The sequence below is a fragment of the Theropithecus gelada genome, chromosome 9, assembly GCF_003255815.1.
Source record: "Theropithecus gelada isolate Dixy chromosome 9, Tgel_1.0, whole genome shotgun sequence".
Taxonomy (NCBI): domain Eukaryota; kingdom Metazoa; phylum Chordata; class Mammalia; order Primates; family Cercopithecidae; genus Theropithecus; species Theropithecus gelada.
In genome coordinates this window covers 88,277,156-88,288,967 of record NC_037677.1, presented here as the reverse complement: position 1 = coordinate 88,288,967, position 11,812 = coordinate 88,277,156, and the positions used below count along the sequence as shown (strand labels likewise).

The window sequence follows — 11,812 nt, the reverse complement described above, 5'->3', positions numbered from 1 at the left end:
TTGCAGTTTACCTATGTTCCTACTGGTATTATTCTGTTAATAATGTTGTGCTAGATTTTGCTTGCAATTATTTAAAAATTTTGTGCATTAATGTCCACTCCTTTTTGTATTACCTTGTTGAAGTTTGATATTAATTCATGTGTATTTATTAAAAAATTGGAAACTGTCTACACTCTTAGAACAGTTTAAATAGCATTGGGGTTATCTATTCCTTAATGTTTTGTAAGAATCTACCATGAAACTCCCTGGGTCTGGGAATTGTTTGGGGATAGCTCTTTGACAGAATTCTTTCTTTTTTGGCATCTGGTTTGTTTAGACTTGCTCGCTTTTCTTGGTTAGTTTTAGTCATTTATGTTTTTACTAGAATATTACCCTAGGTATTATCTCAGTTCCCAAATTTGTTTGTATGGAGTTGAGCAAAGTGGTCTTTAACATTTTTAAACATTTTTCTTTGTATTTGTGGTTACTTCTCTATTGAAACTTTTTATTTTGTAGATTTCTGATTTTTCTTGATTACCTTACCTATTTTATTCCCTTAAATCGCTAGTTGTTACATTTACTGCTTCTACCTCCAAAGTTGTGTAAGAGGGAAGGCTACCCTGTAAGGAGCAGTGACCTTTCAGTGAAGGGAACAGCTAACCCAGTGATTCTCACCCAGGGCGATTTTGTCCTCCAGGGGACATTTGGCAATGTCTGGGATACTTTTGGTTGTCACAAGGGGCAGCTGCACTATTTGCATCTAGTGATTAGAGATCAGAGATGCCACTAAACATCCGACAATGCACAGAATAGCCCCAACAAGCAATTATCTTCCCAAAACGTCAGTAGTGCCAAGGTTGTCCTGAGACTGATCAGGATGGGAGCTGGGAAATACATGTTTGAATTTCACTCTCTTCCTAATCACCCTCCAACATCCGGCTAATACTCCCCTTGGGTTAAACCCAAAGAAAAGCCAGAGAACAAGGGAATCTATCCATGTAGCCCATCAAGATTAGATTTCTGGGGCAAAAAGGAGGGTGGAGAACTGTGAGGAGTGGAAAGAGAAGATAGTCATTATACAAACATCGTGATCAGTGTTGTGTTCCTACATGTGACTCCTGGAGCCGCTGAGCAAGGGTTTCTCTTTATACCTAGATGTCGGGGGAATTTCTCATTTTAGCAGTAATGCCAAATGGATTTCAACAGCACTCACACCAACAGCAATGCATGGGATCCAGATCCCAACACTTGCATTGCTGTTTTTTACTTTTGTCAATTCTGGCAGTATAAAATGGTATCTTATGGTACCTAATTTGAATTTCCTTGATTACTAATGAGGCTGAGCATTTTTTGATGTTTATTGAGTTTCCCATTTTGAGAAACACTTGTTCATGCCCGCCCCCAGTTTTTCTTTTTTTACTTGTAGTTTTTAGTATATCCTGAATATAAATTATTTGCCCTTTATGTGTTGCAAATATTTTCTCACATTTTATGACTTGTCTCTTTCCTTTCTTCTTAGTGGTCTTTGGATAAACAGATGCTTTTAAACTAAATACAGTCAAATTTACCAACCTTTTCTTTTAGGGTCAGTGTTGTTTGAAGGTCACTTAAAAAGTTCTTCCTTATCCCAAAGTCAGAAATGGTTTCTTATATTTTCCTTTAAACTTTTACAATATTTTGCTAATCACATATAAGTCCTATATAAAATCTATGTGAGATTTATTTTTGTGTATATATCCAGATATGTATTTTTCCATGTGGATTACCAGCTGTCCCACTACAATTTATTGAATAGTTCCTTCTCTCCTCAGGATCTATAATGCTATTCTGGTATATAAAAAGCCCATATAAACTCTGTTCAACTGGTCAAAGACTCTACACCTGTATTAATATCACACTGTCTCAGTTACCGCAGCATTACTGCTCTTCTTCATCTCTGGTTCTCCTGCCTTATTTTTCTTCTTCAGGTGCATCCAGGATATTCTTAACCTTTTACAGATATTTCCTGTTCACTTTAGATTCTTTGATATATTTTTGGGGAAAAAAGTGCACGAGTCACCTGCTATTCTTATTTTTACTCGACTGGTTCATTTTTATTACCTTTCCCCCATCTTTACACTTCAATTTCCACTCTTTTAGTGATTATCTTTGAACATTTAATATGCATACTTGACTTAAAGTCTAAATTTCGCTTTTTTTTCCGCGCTACCTACAGAGGGGTCCATACGGCGTTGTTCTGGATTCCCGTCGTAACTTAAAGGGAAACTTTCACAATGTCCGGAGCCCTTGATGTCCTGCAAATGAAGGAGGAGGATGTCCTTAAGTTCCTTGCAGCAGGAACCCACTTAGGTGGCACCAATCTTGACTTCCAGATGGAGCAGTACATCTATAAAAGGAAAAGTGATGGCATCTACATCATAAATCTGAAGAGGACCTGGGAGAAGCTTCTGCTGGCGGCTCGTGCCATTGTTGCCATTGAAAACCCTGCTGATGTCAGTGTTATATCCTCCAGGAATACTGGCCAGAGGGCCGTGCTGAAGTTTGCTGCTGCCACTGGAGCCACTCCAATTGCTGGCCGCTTCACTCCTGGAACCTTCACTAACCAGATCCAGGCAGCCTTCCGGGAGCCACGGCTTCTTGTGGTTACTGACCCCAGGGCTGACCACCAGCCTCTCACGGAGGCATCTTATGTTAACCTACCTACCATTGCTCTGTGTAACAGAGATTCTCCTCTGCGCTATGTGGACATTGCCATCCCATGCAACAACAAGGGAGCTCACTCAGTGGGTTTGATGTGGTGGATGCTGGCTCGGGAAGTTCTGCGCATGCGTGGCACCATTTCCCGTGAACACCCGTGGGAGGTCATGCCTGATCTCTACTTCTACAGAGATCCTGAAGAGATTGAAAAAGAAGAGCAGGCTGCTGCTGAAAAGGCAGTGACCAAGGAGGAATTTCAGGGTGAATGGACTGCTCCAGCTCCTGAGTTCACTGCTACTCAGCCTGAGGTTGCAGACTGGTCTGAAGGTGTGCAGGTGCCCTCTGTGCCTATTCAGCAGTTCCCTACTGAAGACTGGAGTGCTCAGCCTGCCACGGAAGACTGGTCTGCAGCTCCCACTGCTCAGGCCACTGAATGGGTAGGAGCAACCACTGAATGGTCTTAAGCTGTTCTTGCGCGGGCTCTTAAGCAACATGGAAAAATGGTTGATAGAAAATAAACATCAGTTTCTAAAAAAAAAAAAAAAAAAAAAAAAAAAAAAAAAAAAAAAAAAAAAAGTCTAAATTTCATCAGCCATCTTAAAGCTTCTATTTCCCATATTATTGTCAACTAGTACTTTCATTCCACCTTGTTTTAAAAATCTCAAATCTATTACTTGTGTATTGCAGACAATGCTTATTATAGTGCTTTAAATAGTCCTGTTACAAAATTCAAAAGGAATAAAAGGATATACAATTTAGTCTCTTTCACATCTGATCCCTGTGGCACTGAGGTTTCCTCCCAATAGTTCATGTGTATCCTGAAGGAATTTTATTCATAAACAAACAAATGCATGTTGTACTTTTTCCTACGTATACAAATAGTAGCAAATTATACACATTGGTCTTGAATATTATTCCTTATCAGTTGTATTATTTCAGCCTTTTTACTGACATGTTTGCCGATTTCTTTGTGCACTATGCTTCTTGCATTCTGCTTCTCCTCTTTTGGATTCAACTGCCTTCTTTGCTAAAGAACAATCTACTAGATCTCTCAGCAAAAGAGCAGATGCGTTTTTCATCCTCTTTTTTAAATACTAGTTTATCTGTGTATAGAATTCTAGGCTAACAGTAGTTTCCTCAGCACTACCAAGTTATTTTGTCTTCTGGCTTCTCTTGCTGCCACTGATCTGCTGTCCATTTATTAATCCTTTGTCTTTTCTATTACTTCTAAGATTTTTTTTCTTGTCTTTTGATACTCTGCAGTTTCACCATGTCTAAAAGCAGACTTGCTTTTATTCATCCTCGTAGGTGTTTCTTTTTTTTTTTTTTTTGAGATGGGAGTCTCGCTCTGTCGCCCAGGCTGGAGTGCAGTGGCGCGATCTCGGCTCACTGCAAGCTCCGCCTCCTGGGTTCACGCCATTCTCCTGCCTCAACCTCGCGAGTAGCTGGGACTACAGGCGCCCGCCACCACCTGGCTAGTTTTTTGTATTTTTAGTAGAGACGGAGTTCCACTGTGTTGGCCAAGATGGGCTCGATATCCTGACCTCGTGTTCTGCCTGCCTTGGCCTACCAAAGTGTTGGGATTACAGGTGTGAGCTACCGCGCCCAGCCTAAGCTGCTGCTTCTTTAAAGATTCATATTCTCTATGAATTCTGGGGTATTTTTCAATATTCCCAGATTGTATTCCCCTATTCTTTATGCTGTATCTCCTCATTCTATTCTGTCTCCTAGCCCTCTGATATCTCCCATCTCTTCCTCTGTGCTACAATCTGTGTTTCCCACTGTATCTTCTAGTTCCCCAATTCTATCTTCAGATATGCCCAGTCTGTAGTTTAATCTTTTAGAGTTTTTAATTTCTAATTATATATTTTTAGTTCTAAAGACTTACCTTTTCAAAGACTTTGCCTTCTTCACAGTGTCATCTTAATGGTTTTAATTATTTCTTTTATTCCCACCCTCACCCCAATCACTTTAAACAATATTTACTACTTTGTGGGGGGTGCTAATCCTCCAAGATTGTGTCTACTGATTTGTGCTCACAATGCGCTGTTTTGGATTTTTGATGAGTTCATCTGAGTGAAGCTCGTTTTTGCTAGGCAAATATGATGCAGACTGCATTATGGGTATGTCTGTCTGTGTGCTCATATCGGTAATTTTCAAACTGAGATCCCTGTGGGTTAGGGATTTATATACTTTACATTTTGAGCTTCTTAAGATTTCATTAGAATAAAGGAATTAGTAGCTAATACATCTTGCAGTTTTAAAATTTTATGCTCTATGTCTCCGTGACAAGTGGGAAAACTCAAGCCACTAATTCTGGAGTATTCAGGGAAATAATATTAATTATAATAACCAGTTATTGGCAAGTACAATGCTTAGTAGCACAGATAGAAAATCATTTATTATGCTCAACAACCTTATAAAGTGTTATAAAAATCTTAAAAGGTTACATAATTTGTTCAAGATCACACAGATGGTGAGGGGTAGAATAAAAATTAAAATCCATATGCATCTGACCCTACAGCCTGATCACTTAATCGCTATTTATTCACCTAACAAAAAATTTACTGAGGAACACTGTGTGCCAGATATGCTAGGTGCTAAGTCTACTGGTATACAAATCAGATGTGAAACCTTTCAAATTATCTGTGAAGGATCAGTTTCTTTCTAAGTTTCCAACCCACTGCAAGTCAATATTTCAATGAAAAATAAGAAAAAAAAATACTACAGCAATGTCTTGCTACAAAAGTTTTTAAAAGTTTACCCTTACTTTTTGTATTCGTATCTCCATGGGCTGGTAACAATATCAGTTTGCTGACCAATCCCATCTGCAGATCACACCTTTGTATAGCGCTGCTTTATAGTAAATGGGCATACTACTTTGAGGGGCTCTTTATATATTTGTGTTACAGAAATGACAGCTGTGGGTGGGTGACAAGGTGAAGACAACACTTCTAATAATAATGGCTTTATGTGAAGAGCAGTAATTAAGTATTTTAGGTCATAGGCTGTCTAAACTAGTCAGCACAAAAGGGTAGGAGGTGTGGAGACACAGGAGACAGGGAAAGGCATATTACAACTTAATTTTATAGAAGTCTGACAGTTCTGGTGAAAAATGAGTACCACCACTATACTTGCTTCCTCTGTCATGCTAGTCCTGTAATAGGACAGGGCAGCAGGTAAAGGCACAGTCAGGAGTACTGATCGTAAGAGCTCTGGGAAATTTGCATGTTTCCTTGGCTCATCAACCTGCAAACTGGATCACAATAAACACCTGAGACTGGCATGCATACTTGAAACAGCAGCAAATACTTCCATATTACCCTAAATGAAGCAGACACACAGAACTGCTGAAAGGTATTTAAAAGCCAAAAGATTTAAGAATTATCTGCACCATCATTCTCTTCTTATAGAAAGCAGGGAATTGATCACACACAACGAAACTTAACATACTGAAGTCTAATATACACATGCGATTATACTTTCTTTTAATAGCAATAAATACCACTAACTTTGAGATTTGGAAACTTATAAGAATGTTTTCATATGACACAGAAATAAAAATATATTTCTTTTTATAAGTTAAGAAGATTAATTTCCCAGGAATGAGCTTTAAGGTTTACCAAAGTTGTGCTGAATAGATTAAATGTTGAAAGCATCTCACAGCTACTTTCATTTTAATGAGCAAGTACAGCTACAATATTCAATATTTCAAACTTCAGACTGCATTATTTATCACTATTAGACTCAGAACTACATTGTTTTCCTGCAATTGTGGTTTATTGTAATCTTAATTCATTTTCTCAAAGACCATTCAACACATTTATACTATTCCAGTAATTACCATGCTACCCAGAAAAACAAGTGAACAGTTTTATTAAGAATTAAATGAGGGTATGGAATGTGATACAATACAAGTATGACACTGAAGATGGGTATAATAGTACTACTTGCACAAAAAGTTAAATTTCACTTCAAAAAAAAAAAATCACAAGACAAAAGAAAAAGCAATTCCATCATCATAAAGTAAGCTATTTCATGCAACGTACTAATACGCCCCCTCCCCCCAAAACCCCAACTTCCCAACAAACAAAAGCTATCTGAAAATACTGCCATGCTAACATATGAACCACGGTATATTCATTCATGGAAAAACACACTCATTAAGCAATTGATTAGATGAAATAACACAGTTTGCAATATTGTAAACTCACAGACCACAATGATTTCACATGAAAAGCAATTTCAGATTCACTCATAGGGTGAGTAATATGGGCTACATAGTTGAGAGATAATGTAAATATAAACCCCATTAATTCTCTCATTATCTTCTAATTATAAAACCTGGAAGCTTAGATAATCTGAAAAATTCATATAAAATTTGGCATACTCCGCTTGTGTTCCAAGAAATGACTTTAGGATATTTATAATTATTAGAGAGCTGTATAAAAAGCACTTCAAGGCCAGGATTTGACTTCTTAAATAACGATCATAATTTACATCACAGAAACAACTCCAGAAATGCATTTACTCTGATCAACTCTTATTCAGGACAAGGAACATGATTTTCTAGCACTTTATGTACAAGTTACTGCAAAGGGCCAGTTAATTTACAGACTGAATAAAATGTAAAATAAAGGTGAACTGGTACAGAGAGTGATGGGGAATATCCTCATTAAGTGAGTAAAGATCTTTCCTCGACTTTGAAGGGAGCTAGAGTCAACAAGTAAAAGAGATTGCCAAGCCGTAATGGATGTATGTCTCTGTAACAAGATGCTTAAGCATGCTTCCTGGAAAACAGTTTTATATTAGAAAATAGGAATGGCATTTTATGGGACAGCATTTCCTTCTATAGCTGCCAAAGTGAACACAGGCCTGGTCACCACATGGTGCACAAACTGAGAGCGTATTTCCAGTTGGGCATAATATCATGGAGAGAAAACCCAGGAGCAAGCAGCACCAGTCTCACTGCACTTGCCCATTCAGGAGGCCTGGAGGGGACTGAGACAACTACATTTTATAGTTCTGGGTTAAGTTTACCCATGATGTATAGATTGGCTACAAACACAGCAATAAAACCAAGTAAAAAGAACCAGAAAAAAAATACTCAGGATAAAAAACTACCCAGTCCTGTTTGTGATTTTTTTTCCCCCTTTTAGATTTAAGGTAATTAGAATAGATTGGGAAATGATTTAGGATTACCCTTCCCACCCTGGAAATGTAACATCCTACTTATGTTCCACGAAAAGAACACAGTAATTGTTCAACAGCAAGATTCAGTTTCTCTAAAAAACAGGAGCACTTTGCTCTAATTTTCACAGAATGACTTTAGAAAATTTTCCAACATGAGAGCTAGAAATTGAGGCCAGTAAAGAAGCTTATTTAGTAATCAGGACCTGCCATAGTTAGAGCTCTTTGGAATGTGTCTTATACATACAAAGGTATCACAAATTAAATCTTCAGCATATTCATAAGTTCTTAAATGAGAAAGATTTCTAGTGACAGGTAAAGGCTCCCATCAGCAAATTAAATCTGATAACTCAATCTTTCCCAAGTAACAACTCAACATAGCTTCTGGAATCAAATGTAAAGATCACTCAATCATGACGATGTAAGATGAAGTACAGATGAACAATACATACGAAAAAAATTTTGTAAACCGCTGCAGTTCTAAAACAGATTTATATTACAAAGCAATGTAAATAAATATTGGGCTAGTACAAAAGCTCTTATTTACAGTTTTACAAATGAAATTGTATTCAGTGTAAATGCTGTGTTTTAAAGAACACAGTATTGTATCAGTAAAATGAGTTCTGTTGAGGGCATTACAGTTTGTTAGAAACAATGCATAACATATAAAAGGTTCAAGTTAACTCTGTTTGTAATTTAGTACAGACAAACCCAGTTTAACCTGGAATGGCATCTGTTAAAGTGCTGAAAAAACAGGAAATATTTAGAAAACACTGTACATTATTAAAGCTTTATCAAGTCAGAATGTTAAACTTCGTTCACATTTGTATCCTTTTGCCACAGGCCTGTGGGCAAGATTTTTTTTCAGCAAAGGAGTAAAAGGTAGAGGCCACTGCTGCTTTGATGATTTTAGGTTCAGTGGAATTAGTTTCTTAAAATAACTATTTATCCATCAACCATACCTTCAGGCCTCATAATCTGGTAAGTAATTAAATACTCAGGATAAGCCTGGAAGAGAAAGACAAATTCAAATAATGGTACACAAATTTTCCTGAAAGGTAAATAGACTTTCTGTAAGTATTCCTAGTCTTAGGGAGGAGGTTCTAAATTAGTGTTGTAGATAAGAATCATCTAGGGACATTTTCTCAAAACATCTTTACCCTGACTACAGTTCTTTAGATTTTCAATCAGCAAGTCTAGGAAGGATACTAAGTTCATGTCTGATTTTAGTAACTGAGGTGATTCCGATACCTACCCCCAGTTCACAACACTGCTCTAGAACTACTTTTGGCTTTCACTGAGCGCAAAACACAATTATATACTTCTTTGCTACAGACAGGCTGTTAAATACAAGATTTCAATCATAAGAGCTAAAAAAAATCCAGAACAATTGACAAAATTTGAATAAAGTCTTGTTTTTAGGAATTTACAATCGAAATAGTTAATGGTAAAGGGATATGCCCTGTAACTTACTCTCAAACAGTTCACAAAAAAAATGTACAAACACACACACAAGGAAGGAAGGAGCGAATGATAAAAGAGAAAAAAGAGAACAAAATATTAACATTTAGGAAATCTAGGTAAAGGCTATAAGGGAATTCTCTTCACTATTTTTGTAACTTTCCAAATCTGAATTATTTCCAAATAAAATTTTTTTAAAAATCCAGTTAAAGTAGTATGTCTTGTCAAGAGATTAGTAAAAAGTTAAAGTATGCCTCTCTAGCATTTTTGAAGATGAACAAATAAAACTGCATTACCTGTTCTCCTCTGTAAATAACATATTCAGCTAATGCTAGGCCATTTACACTGGGCCGACCAGTGACTGAGTGATGACCTGGAGGAGAATGTGCCATTTTCATTGCACTGAACTGCAGGAAAGACTTTCCCAAGGTTACCCGGCAAAAGAGCAGCTGCCTATAAAATGAAAAGGAAAAGATCACCCTGAAGGCAAACGTGACACATAAATATGACAATGTGTGGACACGGCATAAGTTTTAATAAATACTTATAATTGTTTTTATCATTTTACCCCTAAAAGAACTTTTTAAGAATGTCTTCTATTACTCTTATTAATGAAATAATCTGTCAATTTAGTTAGTCCTTATTTTAACTATAAAACCTGAAAAAGGTAATAACCTTATACAGATGCAGACTCTACCACCTTGTTTGTGTCTCAGCAAAAAACACAAGTCAATGACAAAGTGGGAAGGAGAAGGTTTAAGGGTCTTCCATCAAGTGGCTTGCAAAGTTGGACACATGTCTAATTAAGTCTAGTTGATTTTTACCTTCAAAATACATTTGAAATCCATTTACTCTTAATTGTACTGTCACTATTAAGTCAAATCACTGAAATTTTCACCTGGACTATCACACAATGGCTTTCTAAACCAGTCTTCCTGTTTCTTCTCTAATTCCTGTCCAAACCTTTCCCATCCAAGTAATTAAAACAAACAAAAATTAGATCAAATCACTTTTCTGCTTAAAACCTTTTAGAGGCTGCTCACTGTACTTGGAGAAATTCTGTACAATGGCTTCAATTTCTTGAATCTCATTTTATGTTCATTCTGCCCCATGCACATTAGTTTTCTTTTCTTCACAAAGGCCAAACTTCCTTTATTAATGGTCCCCATCCATAAAATTTTCTCCATCACTGGAATGGGATCTATTTTACCACTCTTCCACTGGCTGATACCCACTCAATTTTCAGACTTCCTCTGAAATGGTACTTCCTTAGATAGGTATCCCCTCACCACCAGTTTCAGTAGATTATCCTCCCACTTCTCTCAGGCATGTGATTGGCCTTTCTTAGTTTCAAACAACCTTTTAGTATTAATGTTATTGTTTCCTTTTAGAAGATAACAGGAGATGTCAGTAGACCAGTTGATGGTTCTATCTTCCAAAGAAAAGGGAGGTGTTAGAATGTTGCTTATTACTAATAATTAGAACTATTTAGCCTTCAGACCATATATGACAGATAAAAACAGCAGTGTTCAAATTTACAAAATCTCAGGAAATTACATGCCTCCTAAACACTCCAATTTATGATCTAAAATAGAAGTGAGCGGGAGATCCTACACAGGAGGGCCTACTGTGTACTACCTATGCAGTCCTAAATTTAGAGGGATAACAGTAAGAACAAAACAAACACAAAGAAAGAACCTGTTTCCCTCCATGACTGCAATTCTTCAGCTTGGAAGTCCTTTGAAATCGGCTGGGAAGCTTTAAAAAATTCTAATATCCAGATCATGCCCCAGATTAATTAAATGAGGTTCTGTGAGGGTGGGACACAAGCATTAATAGCTTTTTAATGTTCCCTGGATGATTCCAATGTGCTGCCAAAGTGCAAAATACTGCTCTAAGGGTTTTTTCTAGATCAGTGGTCAGAAATACAGCGTCACATTTGGGAACCTGGTAGAAACTCAAATTCTAGAGCCCCACCCCAGATCTACTAAATCAGCAACTGAGAAGGTAGAGCCTAAGAATCTGTGATTTAAACAAGCCATCTCGGTGATTCTAATGCATGCTAATGCTTGATAAACTACTGCTCTATATATTCAATAAGCAGTGCCCTGTTGAATAAATCTCAGGAATTAATCTTACTGGATTTTTCAAATGGCATAACTTTTTGCCTATAAGGATTTTTAAAGTTAGGGACAAGTTACTTAAATGATTTTTAACAAGTGAGTTAGAACAGGTAATTAAAAGTGGAAAAAAAGTGCAAAGTAGTTATTTGATTATTATTTCCTTTCGAAAAGGATTAATGTTTTAATTTTAAGTTCTTATAGTAGTATTGCAAATTGAAGATTAGGATCGTATCACAGTGGAAGAGAGGCTCAGGCACTGCAATCAAATAATTAGACTTGACAAATAATGCCATTTTAGCATTTGAATACTAGATTTTTAAAGAGTCCACAGAGTCCTACAATACTCAAGGGCTACAATAAAG

The 11,812-nt window shown here is 36.9% G+C and overlaps 2 protein-coding genes across 3 annotated transcripts in view; one reads left to right on the top strand and one right to left on the bottom strand.

The window, feature by feature from the left end:
• The first annotated feature begins 2,175 nt into the window (after positions 1-2,175).
• Positions 2,176-3,204, top strand: LOC112631105 (40S ribosomal protein SA-like). The gene has a single exon (XM_025395590.1). It carries the CDS (start codon positions 2,253-2,255, stop codon positions 3,138-3,140), a length of 888 nt encoding a protein of 295 aa, XP_025251375.1. The 5' UTR covers positions 2,176-2,252; the 3' UTR covers positions 3,141-3,204.
• A 3,226-nt stretch (positions 3,205-6,430) lies between these two features.
• Positions 6,431-11,812, bottom strand: part of TNKS2 (tankyrase 2) — a 67,420-nt gene continuing 62,038 nt past the window's right edge. Inside the window, exons 26-27 of one of the 2 annotated variants that reach the window (XM_025395588.1) lie at positions 9,624-9,780; positions 6,431-8,874 (exon numbers count right to left, since the gene is read on the bottom strand). In XM_025395588.1, the coding sequence (XP_025251373.1) occupies positions 8,812-8,874; positions 9,624-9,780 (220 nt within the window). In that variant the 3' untranslated portion in view covers positions 6,431-8,811. The remainder of the gene's footprint in view (positions 8,875-9,623; positions 9,781-11,812) is intronic. The other variant, XM_025395589.1, reaches the window with a different exon arrangement.